The sequence below is a fragment of the Parasteatoda tepidariorum genome, chromosome 1 (genome assembly GCF_982258835.1).
Source record: "Parasteatoda tepidariorum strain Cologne lab strain chromosome 1, Ptep-v5.0, whole genome shotgun sequence".
Classification (NCBI taxonomy): Eukaryota; Metazoa; Arthropoda; class Arachnida; order Araneae; family Theridiidae; genus Parasteatoda; species Parasteatoda tepidariorum.
In genome coordinates this window covers 7,066,608-7,089,611 of record NC_141755.1, presented here as the reverse complement: position 1 = coordinate 7,089,611, position 23,004 = coordinate 7,066,608, and the positions used below count along the sequence as shown (strand labels likewise).

The 23,004-nt window shown below is 30.0% G+C and overlaps 1 protein-coding gene across 1 annotated transcript in view; it reads left to right on the top strand.

The window, feature by feature from the left end:
- Positions 1–377: 377 nt before the first annotated feature.
- LOC107437203 (nose resistant to fluoxetine protein 6) overlaps positions 378–23,004 on the top strand; it is a 66,938-nt gene continuing 44,311 nt past the window's right edge. The window contains exons 1-2 of the mRNA XM_043048748.3: positions 378–846; positions 6,410–6,669. Of these exons, the coding sequence (XP_042904682.1) occupies positions 546–846; positions 6,410–6,669 (561 nt within the window). The 5' untranslated portion in view covers positions 378–545. The remainder of the gene's footprint in view (positions 847–6,409; positions 6,670–23,004) is intronic.

Here is a 23,004-nt window from a genome sequence, read left to right as displayed (position 1 = left end):
TTCAAAATAAAGTTTCAGATTGATATTTCAAATTTTTTTCTGAAAATTAGTTACCTAAATTTGTGCAAATATCTTGGTACTAAATCTTTACATTGCACTACTTAAACACTTGTATAAAATATGTTTGAATGAAAAATTCAAGACCAGAGGTTTCACAAGGAAGAAGTTTCGGAAAATGTCATTCAAAAGTGTCATATAAATTTTCACCCAGAACGACGCTATAAAGTAAATGAAACTGCATAATTATGAAAGAAATAACTGACCTTAAGTATTATAAACGTGTAAGATTTTAATTCAATTTCTTATGTAGATGAGCATGTTGGTCATTATTTTCCTCCATGAAAGTAAGTAAGAAATCGAAGCAATGTTCAAGGTGTACAGGTTAACATGAGACATTGAGAAGGCTTATCCAAAACGGAGTCCTTAGTCCTGACGCAAGCAAAACTAGAGTCCAGTTTTCAAGGTCCCTACCATAACAGCGATTGCTCTTCTTTTAGTTCTCCAGATTAAATTGTTAAGTTTATTGACCAACTCACTTTCGGAGGATGAAGATGAAAAAGATCTTCACGATATCGCTGGCTTTTTTGTGTTTCTCTGTATGGGGATTTGGATTCTCGTATGGAGCTGGAGTTGAAAACAGAAAGAATGATTGGGTTAAGGAAAATTCTGTAGAAACTTTTGCTCAAACAGAAAAGAGGTTTAAGAAACTTGTAAATACAGGTGTTAAAATGGCGTTACCTTATTTGATTGATACAGCAACTGAAATAAGAATAAACAGTAAATGCATGCAAGGACTGTTGATGCTGATGAAAGGTGTGATGGACATTAAAGATTGGGCAGTTAAAAGTAAGAAACATTTACTTACATGCTCTTATATGGAAATTATTGAAATTTTTACCCAAAATATCTAACCCTGAAGTACATTTTTTCAGTCAAATAAGACTTTTAGATATAATGTTACATACATGATACATTTTTACAAATATGTTCCCTAAAATACAAATAAATTTGAATTAGATGACTGAATACTGTTTTTAAATTTAAATTTTAAATTAGATAACTGAATACTGCTTTTAAATCACTGTTTTTAAAATTAAAATTAAATATTTTAGCATTTAATGATATGTTATGCGTGTGTGGTTATGATTACATGCCAAAGTGCCATGCTTTTAATTAAAAAATTTGTATGAGACATGAAATTTTTTAACGCCCAGAAATAGTTACAGCTCTAATTTCCATAAATGTAGTATTACAAAAGGAAATTTTTGTGCATCATTTTGTTATTTATTTAACATGAAAAAATACTCATCTCTGATCACGCCAAGTTTCATGATTTGTAGTGTTTGCAATTAAACGTTTCCTTTGTAGATTTTAAAACATAAGACAATATTTTATTATAAAATACGCGAAAACATTCAAGCTAGAAATTAAAATAAAAATAAAAAATACAAAAATTATCATTTCTCATAAAATAATTAAAGAAATTATCAGGAGATTAAAATTCTTCATTCTTTTTTCTTCAAAATTGTTTTTGTTTAATTTTTTTTCTTAATCTTATGTTTTTAATCTTAGATGCGTAATTTAAAACTTAGCGTGATTGATGTAAATTTGAGGATTTATAATTCAGAAAATATTTAATATATTTTTGTTCAAAAAATAATTTTAAAATATTAATTATCAAAACCTATTATAATACTATAACCATTTAATATCGAGAGTGTATTTATTCAAGATTTAATATGTAACTGCTTTTTCTTACTAACATATTTGTTCAAGATTTAATGTTCAATTATTTTTCATTAGGAAAATACTAATTCAGGAATTCTTTTTATTCTATTTATTATCAATATATTTATAAAAATTAATTTTTAATTATAATCTATATCAAGACTAATCTTTACCAAATACAATGTACTATAAACTACTATAACCAAAATAGAATACAATGGGCTACTCATAGTATTAAAATAATATTGTATTAAAATTACAGACCCACATAGATGTATTTTATGTTTACTTACCTTCAGAGTTTTTGATATATAGAATCCTATGAATAAACTTAAGGAATTAAATTCAGTTTTTCAAGGTCTGATTTATAGCAATCAAGTCAAAGGTATGTGTCATCGCTTTTTCAGCAGCTTTCGAGGTGAACAAGCAAAACAAAGAAGATAAAAGAAAAATACCAATTTTGAAAACCAACAAAGGGCAACATGTATACATTAACCTTTTTTCATTTGTTTGGAACGTTTGACGTATTTTTAAAGCTTCATTGGTTACAGAAATCAGTTTTTCATCAAACCCGTAAATAATAAAAACCCGTAAAACATCTTTTCAACAACTTGCAAGAAATAAAATCAAACACTTTCACAAATTTATGGTCACAAATTATTTTTTTAATGAGAAAAATTTACACTTAAAGAATAATTACAAATGTCAAAGAGTCTGAGAAAGTAAAAATCTTTAAAAATAAGTTTACTTGTAGGATGAACAGAAAAATATTTCTAAAATTAGGAAGTATAAAAAAGTAGTATACTTAGTAAATTGTAAACTAGAACAAAAACGATAAAAGAAAAGGACGAAAAAAAACAACGTAAAGCACAAATTAAAGTACAGGATTGGATATACTATAGTTTAATGGCAATAAATTTACAACACATATTCGGCATTAAACAAATTTCCAGATCTAAGTTATGAATACAGTGCAATAAAAATTATTTTAAACTTTTATGCGGAAGAAATCGCAGCTAATTTTTCAAAATAATATAGCTTTTGAAATTAAAATTTCTGAAACAAAATATTTTATAAAATCGGAAGAAAAGTGCGCATTTTAAAGTAATAATTTTCGTATTAAATTTTAAAGTGTAATTATAGCATTGAGATAAGGAAAAAATATTAAATTGTAAGAATTGAATTATATTTTGTCTATCAAATTTTTTTTATTAGTGCTTTATTCGCTAGTTTTTGATATTCTAACAAAATATGTTCAAGATATGAAATGTGTAATACATATTAATAATATATTTGAAATATGAGCAATTTTTAATATGTTACTGGTTTATTGGAATCACATGAGGAAAAAACTATGCTTTTTTATTAATTCTAAAATATTTCGCATAAATTATTAACATTTTATGCTTGTAAATATTGTAAAATCATATTAAACCTATAAAGTCCTTAAAAATGAGTGAAACACTATTTGCGAAGTTATTTTTAAACTGTCACTACATAGTTTCGGTTAAAATAATTAAAATTATTATTGAAATTTACACAGTTTTGTAGATATTTGGCAAAAGGGGCAATTCAGCTGGAAATCCAAAACAATGCTTTACATAAAATATTTACTCATAACATAAAATAATTTCAGTGACAAATGATCTGAATGAAATATATAAAATATGAGATTAATGAAATGAATATAATGTTAATAATGGATAGCAGCTGCTTGAAATTTATGTTTTTCTAATCAAAGAAAATAAATTACTGCTTGCTACATTAAATTACCACTTGTATTACATACTACTTGTATTACTTCTGAAATCTTTTTTCAACATGTATTACCAATCAATTTTAAAAATAGTAAGTAATGCTTATACATTGTATATGATGATAGATTTCCTACTTTACCGTTATCTTGTACACATTTTTACTATATATGAGCTTATTCTAAACATATCGTAAAAAAATTGGACAGATCTGTAGATATAATTAAGAAAATATGCACTGAGCAAAAATGTTTGGACAAAACTACTAGAATATGGCAAAATTCATTATGTTCCGACTCTATGAGAGCACCACAAATCGTAGGAATTTTTATCGAAGCGATTTGGTAATGATTTCAGGAAAATTAATAATAAAATATAATTTTATAATGCGAGATAAATTTCGTAAACTTTGAAAACCAGAGTTATCTTAAAACCGTTACCATACGAATGGAAAAATTACCGAATTAATCATTCAAATATTGCATATTTTGATTTATTAATCAGAATCGAGGTATTTTTATTAGAAATGTCCTTATCATACAATTTGGCAGTGTTACCAAAATTGTTTTCCTCGTGTTGCTTATATTGAAAATGAGGTATAATCCACAGTATAAATTAGATGAATTATATGCTGAGAAAAAATATATATGATTTCAGGACATTTAAATTTATTAAACTCTTGTACTAAAACTTTTTGTTACCAAATGTTAATTATAGTAAAAAAAAAATTGAAAACTAATTTTTAAAACTTAAATTTATGTTACTATCCCGTAAATGAAAATAGTATAAACTAGATATACTAACGTAATTAAATCGTATGTTTAGAGTACTCACATTTAATAATTAGCTCAGTTAAGTTTCAATTCTCATGTCTCAAGCAAAGACTAATTCCTCTAGGCTAATAATAAAGTTAAATAAAACTGATTAACAAAACTAGAGGTATTATTCAAATGGAATGATAAAAAGAAAAAGAATTAATTACCAAAAACAACCTGTTTAAAATTTAACAGAGAAAACTTTCATTCTTAGAGCAAAGAAAAATATATCATGCTACGTTTTCATTTTCAATAAATTAAAAGAATTTGTAAATTTCTTAATCATTAATAATTCTATATCTTGCAATGCCAATTATGGAGTGATATTTATAAATGTACACATTATTCATTTTGAACTTGTCTTTGAAATCGAATAGAATCAACATTTTTAATTTACTTTTTCTAAAAAAAACGGTCAAGGTTCTAAAATATTTATTTTTATATTTTAACGAACATGAAGAAATTGAATCTTTCATTTTGTGCAAGGTAAGAGAATCACCATTATTGTCGGTGTCGGTTAATAACGTAAAAAAAATCGAAAAGGTTGAAAAGGAAACTTACAACAGAACGTCTATAACCTTCTTCATACGTGATCTGCACTTAGATACAGCATTATTTTGACAATCAATTAAATATAGTTTTCCCAACGACAAGTTAGCACAACTGCTGTTCCAGAAGTTCCTTCTAAGTAGTAAATACAAAAAAAAAAAAAAAAGCAATTTCAAGAATGAAATAAGAAAAAAGAAAGAATAAGAGAAAACGAAACACAAAACCTGAATTGTTCCGCAAAATCGGGAGCATAATGACAGTATCAACAAACCGCAGATCATTATCATCGTTTCCCTCAATTTTACTATGTTTTATTCTTTATATGTGATATTATATATTATATTATGCCTTTCCGCTTGCCTTTTCGGACAAACATATAAACATAGCATGTTTATTCTTTGAAACTTTTTTATAGCATTAAAACACAGAGAGTGATCTAAAAAACAATTAGTACCCGGAAGATAAGAATCAGTATAAATACGTATATATATACACAGAGAAAGAAAGAGAGAGATACATAAATAAATGTAGTTAGAGAAAAGTTTTTCTTTTTTTTTTTTTTTTTTTTTTTGATCGTGCGTCAAAACAAAAGCGAGAAATTTTGCACTCTCAAAATCTTTACTGACATAATTTTAAAATATGGCAACTTTTCAGTACGTAAAACATATTTTATTTATAGATTTAGTTCAGTATACTCGTATAGTAAGCAAAAAATAGATATAATTCAAAATAACTTTTGCTCTTACTATCAAATTATCACGCATTGAAAACCAAATCTGAATGCCTCACAGGGTTGGCTTAAAATATGCTAAATAATTAACATTTACCATAAATTAACGTATGAAATCAGACGCAAAAACACAAATTTCCTTAATTTATTAAACATACTTTTTTCACGAGGGACATTGATTTTTTGCCTGTCAAAATATGGAGGCTATGCCAGAATCACGTGATCGAATTGTTGCTAACCTTCATTTTACGAAGTAAATACTTTTAAAAACAATTATAAAATTCGCTTATCCAAAAATAATTCAATGTAAAGAACAGAAAAAGAAGAATAAAACGAAGAAAAATTATAGACATATGAAGAAGAAAAAGGGGGGGGGAATAATAAGTAAAAAAATAAACAACAGTTAAAAAAAAAAAAGGGAGGAAATTTTATTTAAAAAACTGGAAGGAAAAAAACCGGAAAAAAAGGATATAATCTTTTTATCCGGTTTTTTTTCCAGTTTTTTAAATAAAATTTCATCCTTTTTTTTTAAACTGTTGTTTGTTATTTTTTTACTTATTATTTGCCCCCCCCCCCCTTTTTCTTATATGTCTATAATTTTTCTCTGTATTATTCTTCATTTTGAACTTATCTAATGAGTTCTGTTTACTTGCTGCTTAAGCGCAATAAATGAAACTTATTGTTTTCTTAACTTTCTTCGTGTTTTCTTGTATTTATTTATTATTATATATATATGCATGTATTTGATTTGATTAAAAGTAAAATTCTTTGAATCATTGAATATGGAACTATTACAAACAAAAGTTATAGTGCTTTTTTTATTTCCTTTTTAGTGGTGGATGCCATTGGAAAACCTTCTGCTGGGATTCTAGAAGGAACAGCCACTGCGTTGGGAGATTATGATGAATGCCTTAGTATAACAGTACCGAGAAGGATGCGTCCAATTCCAGTTCCTCCATACAAACCGCATCAAATCGCTTTTCATGGAAAATACTGCGTCGTTCAAATCCATTTGCCAGATGCAATACGAAAAGCAGCCATGGCTTACCAAGCAGGAAACAGATCACATTCTGAATTGGCAAATTCAAAGACGGTAATTACATTTTCTTCATTACATAAAAAAGGATATAACATAAAATGATAGTGAAACAAAAACTTCAGCCATAGGTCAATGCTTGATAACTAAATCTCAACTGAAATTATTTAAAGACTCCATAACTTACTTTATATCTCAAAATCAAAAATAAATCCTACCGTTTGCGCCTCCGTTTTAGAAAATATTCACCTCACGTGTTTCCCAACCTCCTAATAAAAAATGTATAAAACTTGCACATTTTAAAGAAATGTTTAAAAAACTTTCTGATACGAAAATGTTACTAATACGAGTATTTGTTTTTTTAATTTTTTTATAGTGTTGAATTATTTTTGTGCGTTGCGTTTTTTAATTTAGCAAAAATTATTATTAGGAAAATTTTTATGCTTTATCAACCACTTACTGTAATGTCTGAAGAGGAGGAACACGTCTCACTTTGCTTAAATTTCAAATTTGTTTAGGAATATTTAAATAACAATTCAAGGGTTTCGATTTGAAGGAAATTTAAATGCAGTAAAATACTATGCTTATAATTTTTTTGCATCGATATTTTTTAGGCCTGAAGATAGAAAAGTCATAAACATTTTTTAATTTCAAATTAATTTTAAAATTATTAAAATTCAAAGTTTGTCCTTAGTATAAAGTTATTTTAATTCATTTCAAAAGTTAAAACCATCTCCTATTTTGCTGATTTACTTTGAAGATAAAGGAAACCAAACCATAAATTAGTTGAAAAAAATATATATTTTCTTTTTAATAATGGGCTCGATGTTAAAATTTAGGGAAAAAATAAAAATAAATTTTTATAATTCCCATATTCTTTTTTTCCCCGTAGATTAGGCAATAATATTCTTCGTTAGCTAAAATGCAAATTTCTTCCTTTGATTAGAAGATGCAGTTCAACTGTTTAAAATATAAAGTTTAAACCATAATAATGAGTAATAGAGGGTAAATTTTTATGACCTTCTGTAAGGAACTGCATAAGCTCTTCCTGGGGTATTTAAGAGAAATTAAACATGACAGAGACATGACATTAAGAGACATTAAACAACCCCTTCGTAATACATAAAAACAATATTACTTTGAAATCATATTTTCTTTTATGACCGGCGTTGAATAGAAGACCCACTTTTGGATTTTCGACTACCACTGTTCAAATCCATAGCCTTGTAATTCTGAACCCAATCCAGAAGACAAAAGAACTCCTGGATCAAGTATTGGGAAAAATTGGCCTTCGCGGAAGATTTTTTGATGAAACTAACCAGCATTTGCTTTACAAGTAGTGGAAAGCCACGAAAACCTACTGTTATCCTGACAGCAAGAGGATTCTAACCCATGATCCGTCTACCCCTGAAGATATTTTACGTCAGCACTGAGGTTGGTGTGATTCGTATATGGAATTCAAATCGACCAGCTATAGCTGGGATTCAAACCCGATTCACCTCATTGGAAGGCGAGCACTCTTTCCCCAGAGTCGCCATGACTCCTTGAAATTATATTCAAATTCAATTTCCTAAATTAATGAATTAATAAATTTTCTTCAAAATTTTTAAGTGAACCATAGTGGTTCAGGGGATAGAGCGCTCACCTCCCAATAAGGTAACTCCGGTTCGAATCCTAGCGATGGCTGGTCGATGCGAATTCCACACCTAGCTCACGCTGACCACAATGCTAACGTAAAATATCCTCAGTAGAAAACGGATCCATGTGTTAGAAAACTTTTGTCGTCAGACTAACCATAGGAGGTTTGCATGGTTCTCCTCTGCATGCAACGTAAAAGCGTGTAGCTCCATCAAAAAGTCCTCCATGAAGGCAAATTTCACCTTCTTCTTTGTGCTGGAGTTCCCTTGTCTCCTGGATTAGGCTCAAAATCACAGAGCTACAGAGTTGAACATTGATAGTCTTTAAGAGATAGAATTGGGTCAGCTTTTCGACACCGGTTACAGAAAAAAAGAAGATAATATTTTAGCACATTAGTGAAGTACGCGAAATAACTATTTCTTCATTTATTTAGTTTAAATTTTATACGTATCAAGTTAAAAATATAATTTAATTGCAATTTTATTTTCGAAAATTAAATTAATTTTCTCAACTTATCTCCTAAAACTGGTATTGAAACTAAATTAAATACATTTTTTTAACGATTGAAATACGTATTAAATAATTTTAGCCAAACGTAGTTGGTTTTTTTTGTTTAAAGTTGAGCGAAGTTTTAAAAAATTCTGCATTTGAACTAATGTCCCTTAGGAAAATTTGCCATAGGTTTGCCATAAAAAATGCCATAGGATATTCCTATGGGGTTTTGCCTATGGCAAAATTTTGCCATACACTTTTGCCATACATGTATGGCAAAATTTTGCCATACGTATATGGCAAAAGTGTATGGCAAAATTTTACCATAGGCAAAACCCCATAGAAATATCCTATGGCAAATTTTGCCATAGGCAAAACCCCATAGGAATATCCTATGGCATTTTTTTATATGGCAAAATTTTGCCATACGTATATGGCAAAAGTGTATGGCAAAATTTTACCATAGGCAAAACCCCATAGGAATATCCTATGGCATTTTTTATATGGTAAATTTTTGCCATTAAACTAAGATGTGCTACAGCTTATGAAGAAATATTTTTCCATAGGCTATGGTACACTTTTGCTATACAGCTATAGCAACATTTCTCGTTGATATTTTATCATACATCAAAAAATAGTTACTTACAAGAATCTTTCGCAATGGATATTAAAAATGCAAAACTTAATAATTGTAGAATAAATATATATCCAGAAAGCTTTTTTTTAAAAAAAATTCTTTGATAAACTTCTCCTGTTTCACTTGCAGAATCCTTTCTGAATGCTGTTCTCATTCAAATAAATTTTATATGGTTAGTACTAACCATTAGAAAATGGGTCCGGCCGCCGGAGCGAGTGGGGAAAGTATTGGTTTTGTTGATTAGGAACAAAATATATTGAGTACAGGCAGCCAATATTTGTTAAAACTGTAAAAAACAAGAAAATAGAAAGTGAGTCTGGAGGTCGGAGCGAGTATAAAAAACGTTAATTTGATTGATTGGTATCATAATTAGTTAGATGAGCGTCAGATATTAGAGGAACCTAAAAGAAAGCAAATTTAAATAATGGTCCGATGGTCGGAGCGAGTATGAAATTTTTTTTAAATTTTGATATGTGATACTAAGCTAAAAATTAAGCAGACTACTAAAACAATAAAATACTATGAAAACTCAAAAGATAAAGAGTGGGGCCGGTGGTCGAAGCGAAATTAGTTTAAAATAGACCAAACTGGACAAAAGCCGAATATGTAACGGTGCTGCCACTGGTGGCATGTGAACAAAATTTTATCGATAAAAAAGATGGTATTGGACTATGAAAAGCTAAGAATATAAAACAGGCTAAATTAGTTGATCCCCTACTAGTGAGGGATATAAAACTCAGAAAATTTATGTTGAGTTGTGTTAAGCACAGTTAGAAAAGAGAACGCAATATCGAAACATTGGTAAGTACAAAACATGTTTAAGACATGATTAAAATTGGTAAAATAAATAATTGCTATTTACACTTGGTCAGGGATAGTAAATAAAAATTAATTGGGTATAGGGCATCGCTATGACGAAAAAGTTGTAAACTTAAGAAGAGATTAAATTGTTAAAAGCATTTTTGGTAAAAGCAGCAGATGATTTGGCCAGGGACTGTTCCGTTGATAATATTGAAGCAAAATAATTGTCAACCAGTATCCAGCAAATCTAGTTAAGTGATGACCCTAAGCTTTGTATAAATATGAAACAGAACATTGTACAACTATTATGTGGATAGTTAAGAAATATTAGTTGTAAGATAGTAAAACACAGAGACATGATAAAAAAAATTTAATGGCAAGCAAAAATTAAACACAAAATAAAAATAGAAAGCCCTAACGTATGTAAGATAATGTAAAAAAGCATTGCAAGAACCTGAGTGGAATTAAAATCAAAAACTAATGAGAATGTAAACACTGACTTTGATATTGATATATGACAGCAATAAAATTTAATTATCACCGAACAAGTTAAAAGAATTAAAAAAATTTAATTATTAAAGAAATGATGATCTGGCTTGATCATAAGCACTTAACTGCGTTTTTCATCATGAAGATTGTTTACAAATTGCTATGGGGAATAGAACACCATTAATAATGGAAAAGTGTTGTGACTTTAAAAATTTATATAAAATCAGAGGAAGGGGATAAAATAAAAAGGAAGATGTCGTTTACTCAGAAACAGTTGGGAGAAAGAAATATAAAAATTTTAGATAAAAATATAAACAGCAAGATATTAATTAAAGTGTACTATGTCAGCATTAACAAATAGCAAAATTTAACACAGTGAAAACCTATACCCAATCGCGACACATTTTAAAAAGATACAGATAGTAAAAGTACCAGACAGCCGGAAATTAAAAACTTAATAAATTCAGATAGATAATCGCATAGGCGTTTGCAATAAAGTGTTTTTGACCAAGAATGAGATCGAAAAAATATTAAAATAAGTCGCCAAAGTTAGCGAAAGATTCCACTTGTAGTGGATGACACGTTAATATGGCGGACTGATACGCTAAGCCTAAAAGAATAGAACATCGGATTTCAAACACTCAAAAATTGGAAAATTGGCCACCCAGTGGCCGGAAAAGACTCACCAGGAATCCTTTGTGGGACTACATGTTGAATTTAATTAACTTCGGGGTGAAATAATGGATATTTATTTCTTTTAGAACATGTTTTTGAGGACTCCATAGAAGTTGTTGTTTCGTTGGTGGAGATCTAAATCAGCTTTTCTCTATGGTATACTGCCATACAAATCTTTAAGGTTACCATTGGCCTATGGTATACTGCCATACGAATTTCTATGGTTGCCATAGGCCAATGGTGACGTGCCATACAACTCCTTATGGCTACCATTGGTCTATGGTATACTGCCATACAAATCTTTATGGTAGCCATAGGCTTATGGGGTTGTGCCATACAAATCTCTATGGTAACCATAGGCGTATGGCATCTTGCCATACAAATTTCTATGGTAGCCATAGGTTGCCATAGATTACCATAGGCTTCTCTATGGCAAATTTTCCTAAGGGGTCGTCAGCAAACTAATATTTTCCTTCAGTTTTGTTTCAAATTGTGCATTGTTTCAATTTGTCTTATTTTATACCAACTAAACTCATAACTACTTGCGTCATACTTTATATAAAATATGTTTCGACATAATAAAATTTTCAGTTTTTGTGCATGTTCATTTTTTCGATTCTCTAAGAGTCGTCTTAGTGGTGCAATTAAATCATTTCACAGATTTTTTCAAATCGAATCATTTTTATACAGAATATTTGACAGTACTAATATATTAAAACTAAATAATAAAGTAAATCATAATAATTTTTTTTAGCATCTGTAAATTTTTTTTCTTTATTTATTTGCATATTTTCTTTTATTTTTAGAAAGCTTATTCAGTTTGTTACTTATAGTTAAAGAAATTTTAGTGACAAAGGTTATGTCTATCATAAGGAAGTTTTTAATCATAGATTATCTTCCGTTTCCCAACTCATCATTGTTAGTCATAAACTTCACTTTCTTTTTTGAAGCGAGTAATTGCCCTTGACCCATCTACTTCTCTTTGATACATACCTGAGGCTAATCGAGTTGAATGTGATATATTTCAAGGTTTGATTACATTAAAATCAAATGGAAAGAATTGATATTGAATTAAATAAGTATTTTTCTCTTAGGCTTTTACGCATTTTACTACTGGTCTTGAATCTGGCAAATTTCAAAAGTAAAACGGTGAGGAGATAAACTATTATCAAAGTCACTATAGCTTTTCGGAAAAAGGAGTATATAGCTAAAAACTATATTCCTTCAATTTTATTTCCTTAGTAATACTATTTTGTTTTTTTTAAACATGGTAACGAATTTTCTAAGAAATAAGCTTTCATATCTTCTTCTTTTACCATCTGTATGACAGCCAATTATAGGCCAGGGAAGTCTCAACAAGTACTTTCCATCAGACACTAGGTTTCACCTTCAACTGAGTCCCATGGCTTAAAGATCTTTATCCCCCTAATAAATCCATCCGGAAACTATTATTTAGTCTTAATAAACTTGTATTTACACCAAATATTTAATTGTATATTTTAAAAAAGTATTTAGTTTGTTACTTATAATTTCTAAATACTACTTATTTCTTACTAAATTAAACACTTATTTTTAACTTGTTTAAGTGCCACTTATTGCTTCCTAACAGACGTCATTGTGATGGAACTGGACGTTTGCCTATCACATTCGATACATAGTGTAATCACATATTTGCATGAAGCTAAATTAAAAAGTTATAATAATATTAAAAACTTGGAGGATTCGCCCCCTGCTCGCTGGCATTCGCCAACCCCCGGAACTGCTTTCGCAGTTCATTTCGGATTGCTTCGCAATCCAATGCTCGCTTTGCTCGCCCATTTGATATGTTCTTAACGTCTAGCTTTTGTATATTTTTTTGAATACTGAAGTTCCGAAAACTTTTCACTGTAGAAATTTCTAAACCTGTACATTTCAATATTAATTTGAAATTTCAAACAGTTCGCATATTTTGTTTAATCACACTATTCTAAATTTCAGTTGTTGAGAAAAGTAACTGTTGTAAGATTTGTTTTAAAGTCTTTCCCACCAGAGGGCTAAAGCCATGCGTTGTAAAACAATATGAAATAGTAGTCTGCCACTGAACACCGGATGTAAATCATCGGCTTCGATGAAGATAATTTTGTATTTTTAATTCTCTGAAGGGCGCCACCCTAATAATATGGAATTTGTAAAATAAATGTACATGTTTTTGATTGTTGATGAAGCCCATCATTTTGTGTTTTCATCAGTGTTCAGAAGCAGAACAATTATAGGTTTTTTATTTTATCATAGAAATATAAAATGTATAAAAAACAAAGAAAAGAGTAAGAAAATGAGTATAGTCATAGAAAAAGTTAAAATTATAATATAGTATTTGTCAGTTAAAATAAAACTTTTTGTTTAAGTCATTGTTAATAATTCAAATTTCTCAGAGGCAATTCTATACCTTAATTTTGTTCAAAATGTCAGTAAAATTAAGGTAGTATTGTTAAGTTGAAACACAATATTTTTAGTTTTGATGTCAGCAATACAATTCAATTTTTCACAAAAACGATTGTTTCCATTATTAAATTCAGTGTCAGCAATTCAAATTTTTCTGAGGCAACTCTTAACCTCTAAATATTATTTTTTTTATGAACACATTTCTAAATGTCAGTATTCAGCCACAAAACTACTTGTAGTCCTCAAATTTAGCATGAAGTTGTAAAATGTAATGAAATAGGGTCATAGCAATAATGTTAGTGGAAGTAAAGTTAGTACTGTAAAATTAAAACAATATTTTTAATCAATGAGCCAAGTTCTTCAAGAAGCAGTTGTAGAAGTAGCTGGATAGAAGTTTTTTTATTTAAAACTTTTTATAGAATTTCTTTAAAAACACAATTGTTAATCTGGGCATTTGGCGATAGAACACTTATAGAATTGAAGGATTTGTTACGTCAAGCGCTCAGGTATCATAATTTTGATCTAGTTGCACTTCTATGTCATTTTGATTTATGTTGCTAAGTTAACTTTCAAAAAATTCTATGATTGGCAACAGCATTCATATTTTTTAAGATGTTTATTTTTATTTATTTTAGAATTCGTTCTTTTTTTAGCGAAATGTTTTTTAACCTAACAGAATTCTTTGCCGACTGTTCTCTGTATATATGAAGGAAATAAAGTAAATATTTAAGTGCTGTGAAAAGAATATTATTTAGTTGTACAAAGTACTTCTTTAAAAATGAAAACTGTTGCCACCAGCGGAAAAGAAATACAGCCAAAATTTGGGAGCCACGTAAGAGAATTATATATATTAGATTATATTAATAAAAATTTGAATCATACTATTCTATTCTTCAGCATACTATAACGTGTGTTTTAATTAGATAACGTATGTTTTAATTAGATAACGTATGTTTTAATTAGAAAATGAATGAACGAAATTAAATTTGAGGGATGTCTTTAGTGTATTATTGACTGGAATGAAATAAAGATGACAGTATGAAATAAAGATGGCAGCTTGCTCACCGAAGAGGTGACCTATGTTCAAATTCTGACGGTAACTGATTAATTTGTATAATTTTTAATTCTCCCCTAGCACAGTGCTGAAAAAAAATAATATCCCCAGGGGTTAATAGGTCATGGGTTAAAATCCCTTTTTCTATAGGCTAAGCATCGGAAGTTTTCGTAGTTTACCTTTTATTGTAAAGAAAGTTAATAGTTAGAATCATTCAAAATGTCCTTCACAAAAAAGGAAAGTTTGTCTTAAATTTTGATTAATTAGTTAGTTCCCTTGGCTTCTGGAATGATTCAAAAATAAAATTGTGCGTAGTTGACATACCGCAAATACAGTCAACGATACAGTATACGATAATGTAGCCTAAATATAGTCACGAAGGCAATATACGAATTCATTATTAATCTTTCCCGCAGTTTTCAACGTGCTAAATTTTAGGTTTTGCACTAAGCACTAATTATTGCATACCATTTAGGGATTTCAAAAATTTTTTCACTGTTTTTTATCACTAACAAAATTTTAGTTTTTTTTTTCATATACGATATGATCATACCTCTTTACTTTTTTACGTTAGTTATTTTTTATCAATTTCTATCCACTAGTTTTCTGACATTAGCGAATCCCCTTCCATATTTAATCCAGTTAAAAATGAAACTACACTATAAAAATCTGTTAAATTTATAGAAAATTACTGTCAGTATAAAACCGCTTATTTCTCAGAAAAACACTGTTATTTAAAAAAAGGCGTCTCTTTTTTATACAGATAAGTACCATTATTTTAAAAAAAGGAGCTCTGTTTTCTTACATAAAACCTCGATTAAATAACTATGTCAGCACTGCTGTGGGTACGAGCCAATAGCAGAATTTGCATGGCAATTCAATGCCAGGATTCAAACCCAGATCCCATCCATCGGTAGGTGAGCGATCCGCTTCTGTATCACGGCAATTCTAGGGCTAAGCATTATTAAACTTTATTTAGCTACCTTTCTCTTAAAAGCCTTACTTATTGAATTCTTATTTAAGTGTAAAAACTGGAAAAACTATATTGACCCTTCCTTATAAAAATATCAAATCCATAAAATAATTTCTGAAAAGTGAGAGCAAGTACAAAAAATAATCGCAATATGATTCGTAAAAATATAAAATTATCTTACGGTAAACAAAACTGCACCAAAAAGAAAAAGAATTTTAATCGACATTTTTAATTCATTTGGGATTAGGGTTAAAAACAGAGAAAAACTGTTTTGTGAAAAATAGCTTTATAACGTCTTTAAGAAACACGAATTTTTGCATCATACGAGTATCGATTTAAAACAGAAAAAATCTGTATCTTTAAAAAGTAATTTTCTGTTAAAATAAAATATGTTTTTTTTGTTCTAAATTTACAGATATTTTTTACAGTGTATCTATATTTATTAATATACTTTTGGTACACTCGACAGTAAAAATGTTTCAATCCAAAAGAGGGACAAGTTATCCCCCCTAGAAACCAGTATCAAAGTCTCGATTATCGCGATAGAAGCTGGCATTTAATGCAAAACTACCGACTGTAAATGACCTGAGTCAATATTAAATAATGCACGAAACATTGATTCATTGAAAAGATTTTTATTAAATAACAGCAACATTTGTAAAAACGTATAGTAATTTCATGATAATCCTTAAAAATTTGTAAAAAAAATCGCAGTTCAAACTTTTGTATCTTTTTTCATATAACTTCCGAAAATAAATGGCTTGAATAAATCTATTATCTTTCATAAAATATTTCGTGAATTAAAACAGCATGAAATGTTAAATGTGATGGAATTTATGATATGATAATGTGTAAAACATTACGTCATTTGATAATATGATAATGTGTAGAAGATTATGTAGTTTGATAATATGATAATGTTTAAAAAATTACGTGATTTAACTGTGCGTATTCTGGTTACCTCCGTAAGCCTAAAGGAATTATTACATAAATCTTATTTTTTCTTAATAACATTTATTTGTACAAATTACAGTATAGTAGGAATTATCGTATCATTAAACTATTTATCTTATTCCGATATTTAACCTTGAAATGTTTCCGAAATGAAATCAAAAACACAGTTGGCAATTTATGGAAATGATGAAGAGCATAAGTTATTCTCATTATTAGTTGAATCTACCTCCCAGCAATTCTGCTCCTTCTTCAGATTATGAAAGATAATATGAAGTGACAATTGCGCATTATTTTTTAAAAACCTGAATTAAGACAAAACAGCTTATTAATTTATTTTTTTTTTTGAATTAGCACTCTGAAAATAGCTTTATATTTACGATGACAGAAGAATATTAAAACTAAATAAAGAATGTGTTTTTTCTTGTCCCTGGAATTTTAATTAATCATATCATAACATATTAATTTCCGATTACAATGGTACAAAGGGTTGCAATTTTGAAAATATGTTCTCTACAAATAAGTCAGGAGATCAGCAATTTTAAGTTCCTTTTTTACTTATTATTTCATATCCTAAATCCAACCCAATCCTAACTAATTTCAATTTTGAAAAGGGCTAGAATTTGAAAAACATAAACCAAATAGCTTGGTCATTAAATCGGTAATTTCAGTTTCTCTTTTTACGCATTTTGCTATTTCTTAAAAACTTTTAAGCGTATGGAAGGCATGTCACGATGTGTAATTGCAGCCGCCACTATATAAAACACCTAACTCTCCCCGAATTGTGGTGTAAAGTATGCCAAAGAAAAAAAAGGAACCACCCTAAATAACTTTTGATCCAATGATAGGATCATCACTTTTTGGGACTCAATTTTTATGGTTTGAAGGGTTAACCTCAAATATCCGAATTAGTTAATGCAGACGATATTTTAAGTTGCAAAATCAAACACAGAAACGTATTTTTTCTGAATAAACATGCTTTTTTCCGGATTGATTCGAAATTTTTGACCCCGAAAATATTGGGGGTAGCCAAAATTCAGGAAAATATAGACCCCATAGTTTGGTCATGAGAGCGATCTAAAGTTTGATCCTCTTAATGCTCATTTTACTTTTTGCGTATTTCGCCATATCTCGAGAACTTTTGAAGCAAATTGAAAAAATTTTGAAAACAACTGAAAAAGTCGTTAGTCTAAAAATAATTCCATTCAAAAAATAAATTTTAGTATTTATTTATCATTTTTTATTATTTCATTTAATAATTGTCGAAAAAGCATAAATCGTAAGGTACTAAATTTTTTCCCCACTTTTAAATATCCAATTTTACTTGACAAAATACGAAATTTTAGCGAAATCGGTAGAATAGATCCTGAGAAATCAAATTTTTAAGACATTGCATATTTAAATTTATTTATATGTAATAAATTTATATATACGACTAAAAATAACAATAAATAAGTATTTATTTTTGCTTCAAAGGTGCTCGAGATATGGTAAAATACGCAAAAAGTAAAATTAACATAAAGGGGCCTAAACTTTTGATCACTCTCCTGACAAAACTATGAGGACCACATTTCCCAGATTGCTGCTACCCCTACATCTTAGGGGTCGTAAGTCCGAATGCGTTAAAAAAAAAAGGGTATGTTTATTCAGAGAAAGTACGCTTTCGTGTATTTTTTTTCGTAACTTAAAATATCATCTGCACTTGCTAATTTGAGGTCACCCCCTTGAACCATTAAGATTGTGTCCAAGAACGTGAAGATCTATTCATTAGATCAAAAATTACTCAAAATGGTTCGTTCTGTTCTTTTTGGAGCACTGGATGGCTATGGTGATAAGAGCACTCAACTACGAACCTCTGTAGGTCTTTGCTTAGAATCCTGCCGGCAGCCAACGAAGATTTCTCTCCTGCATGTATTTTGCTCAAAAATGAGTATATGCTATTTCAATTTTGAATTCATAGAATTTTCAAATTCGACTATAATTTGTTTCAGAACTTTATTGAAACATTTTCAGATCTAGAGCCTTCTTTACAGTGTGATCGTAAACATGAAAAAAATGAATTATTTACTGAAGTTGCCAACAGGACAATTTGTTTGGTACATAAAACAAATTTATGTATTCTACACTTTCAACACCTAATCCGAGACTAATATCAAATCTTGCTGTGACCCGCCTAAACTGTTCTCCAATTTCTGTCGCATCCTATACACATAATTTCAGGTATGGAATTTCACTTACTCATCGGATAAGGCTTAAAGGACAACTGTTCGGGGCGCAAAATAAATTGATACAATTTAAACTTTCGATGCCTTATCCTTGACTAGAGTTTCAAAACTTTGATGCCCCCTTTCTCTTTAGCTGTAAAAATTAAATAATTAAATGATTTGACATACGAAGCTTAAATGATAACTTGCTCAGAACACAGAACAAATTGAAATATTTAACAGTCAATTGCCCATTTCAAGTACCTGGTGCACACGCTGAAAATCACTACCTAAGATATTTAAAATAATAAATAATAAGCAAAAATTGTGACATAGTTTGAGTTTAATAACAGGACTGTTTTGAAATGTGCTAAGTCGTAATATCATTCAGTTTCACTGCAGCCTTATCATAGTGCTAAATTAATTCATATTATCGTAAATTCTATGCTGCATTATGCAATATTAGGGTTCAATTTGAACGGAAATATGATTTAAGTTAAAAACCTTACTAAGGTTGGAAAAAATTTATCCTTTAATATGGTTAAAGCTTCAAAGAAACCCTTTAAGTTCAAAGTTGAGTCGATTATTCTGAGACAAGAAAAGCTTGCTCCACCCTGAAGACAAGAAAATTTTAATAAATTTGAAAGTAAAAAAAAGTTTAGTTAGTTAGAAGAGGGTATGGGAAACCTGGGGTCTTTCACCCGTCCTTGAAAGTCTAGTATTCTATTTTATTCTTAGCGGCATAACATAACTCAATCAGTCGTCATGGAATAATTTCACTTAAGGCCTGGTTTCTTAGCCTGTCGTCCTAAACGTCGGCGTCAGCTGGAAATCAGCGCTAACCTCTGATTGGTTTATTTGTGAGTTTGATAGTATACGTCATCGAACGCTTATCTTGAACTTCAATTGCCGTCCAACTCAACTGCAGTTGGATTACAGCGTGACGTTAACCACAGAAGCAATGGCGGACAACATCCAACAGCACATTGAAATCAGCCAAGATTTTGATTTTGACATTAAACATAGCTTCTTCATTAAACATAGCACTCTTCATTTAGCTCAGCTATAATGTGTTTTTTCTTGGACAAAGTCATTATTTACTCTCTAAAACACTGGTCGACAATAACAAAATCAATACAAATTCAAAATAAATATTTGTTTACGTTATTAACGCATGCGCAATGAGAGATAATGTCTGCGTTGGACCGACTGCTCACGCTGAGCTAACAAAAAAGTATTTTTTTGGCGTCAGATCTACGTCAACTTTCCGCTGACGCCCAGATAAGGCGTTAGTTCTAAGAAACCAGGCCTTGAGCTAACAAACCAGTATTTTGTTGGCGTCAGCGTGACGTTGACGTCCCGCTGACGCCCAGATAAGGCGCTTGTCCTAAGAAACCAGACCTTTACACGTGTGGAAGAAAAATATTTGCGATTAAAATTGCTCATGCGCACCGAGATACAAAGTTTAGAAGTAGCAAAATAAATCATGTCTGGTTCTGGTTAAAAAAAAAAGTCATTATCTGATTACACACACAGGATAACTTTAAGATTTATCAAATGGTAATTCCTTGTGACATTTATAAATATTCCTCCATTAATTATTACGTGGACCTGTAACAACGAGCAATTTATCTTTGAGTAAATTAAATTTGGAGACTACTTTAATCTCTACTTTGTATTTTTAGTTGTAAACTTTGTGCCAAAATTGAGAAAGCAGGCATTAATGGACTTGGCCCTATATTGCGATGACAATCAGCTTTTTCGAAATAAAGATCAAAAATTGAGTTACAAATAATTAAATGAATAATTTTGAGTAGTCCGAAAAACAGCGATTATTTCATGATAGAAAAGTATTTTACAATCAACCGTGTTTGAGCTGCGATGGCTCAGGGGATAGAGCGTTCGCTCTCCAATGCGATGAACCAGGTTCGAATCCCAGCGATGTCTGGTCGTTACGAATTCCGCATTCGGCTTGCATCGACCACAAATATCCTTAGTGGTAGATGGATCAAGGGTTAGAGTCCCTTCCCGTCCGGATAACCGTTGGTTTTCGTGGTTTTCCACTACGTGTAACGCAAATGCTGGTGAGTTTTATCAATAAGTATTCCACGAAGTGAAATTTCTTCCAATACTTGATCCAGGAGTTCCATGTCTTCTGGATTTTGTTCAGAATTGCAAGGTTACGGAGTTGAACATTAATAGTCGTAAGCCCAAATATTGGGTCGGCAGTTAACGACTGTTATGAAATAAAATGTTATACGATTTGGGAGTATTTATACGATTTGAGAGTAATTTTGTTTCATTCTTATCAGTATTTATACGATTTGAAAGTAATTTTATGCATCATTCCTACAATGTTAAGATAGCAGCGATTTAGCAAGTTTTGACCTGCATACCTAAATTTCTGATTTCTTTAAAACATAAATGTGACTGAAAGAACTTTCATAAACTATGAACTTTTGTCAATTTAAATAAATCAAGGGTTCTTTTATTTAATTTGCAATTATTTCAAATCGTAAGCGTAGTGTTCCACAGTGGGCTGATCGTAAACAAACGGTTTTCAGTTGAACACTAAAGTCATGCATCACTGGCTGCGATCATTCAGGGGATGGGTGACCATTTAAAACAACCTGTGTATGGTCCTAGGGTACTGTCCACGTTAAACTGTTCTACCGTAAAGTGCTTGACATAGTAATTTGTCGGGTTTAATCTGCGTAATTTGTCGGGTTACCAAAGTGAAGGAGCCATCCCATCAACAAAGGATTTCAAAATTGTGATGGCATGTCTTCGGACCATCCTCAGGGATGTTTCCCAGACAGTTGCTGCTAGTCCATTATACAGCTCTAGTGCAACGCAATTAAAGTACCTACCTACCTAACCATCGTAATAAAGGTTATTACTATAATTAATTCTAAAAACTTATTTTTATAAATACTATCCGATATTGACTTTTTATGTATTTTAACAAATAATCAAAAAACTTTTGAAGTTGATACCGAATTTGAAACAGAATTCATTTTAGTTCACAATCGGTATTAAGAATGGAACCAAAAGTTATCGTTAACTTCTACACCTTGGAACTTTCTTTCCCTTTCGAAAAATTCAAAAATGACCAGATAATGCCATTATCAACTGAGATCTCCCAAATTTAATGACATGGCTAATAAAATAAATGTTGTATTCATAAATAAACTTATAAAAAGATCTTTCCCCGGGAAATCTCACCAGTTTCAAAAATGCCATTTAAATCTTCTTCCACTAATTTCTTCACTGTAAAATTAAAAATAAAAAAACAAAAACTCCATATCTAACTCTAACATCTAAAATCTATATCTTTTTTGAAAATTATAAATAGTTTTTTTTATGTTAAAAATAAACGTATCATTAAGGATAAGATATTCTAATCAACCATATGTAACTAGCCTATTTCTCTTAGTAACAAAATAAATCAGAGCTACCTGCTGCTTAGTACGTGCTCATAAAATAACGAATTTAGAATTAAAATATCCCACTTCATTCTTTAATGATTATACACTTAAAATTTAATTAGATAAAATGAGTAACGCACATTTACCGCAAAAATTTCAAGTCTCTAGCCAACCGCATGCACTGATACGAAACTCATAGATGCTCTTATTGAAAAAATTACCGCAAATCAGTGTGAGACTTTAAATGTCCATTCCCTTCTTAATGAAATCAGAACTGGGATACGAACCTCACCCACGATCTCTATTTCTGTGATAATTTCTTGCCAACGTGTTCCACACGTCATTGGCGGTTTCGTGGCAAAAGGTTTTGTTGTTTCTTTCAGATAGCAGGCAAACTTAAGACAAATGTTGCATTTTTATTTCAATTTGGTTGGCACAGAAATATGTACTAATAATTTTAAAAATTAATAATCACTTTTTAAATTTTATGGATTATAACGAGTTTGTCTCTTTAAAAAACTAAATAAAGGTATGCAAAACACTTCTCAAAAAAGTCTCATTTTTAAGCTTTTACTGTAAACCTTTTTCTCATTCTACCTTCGTCCAAGCTCTAAAGTGCAACATTTTGT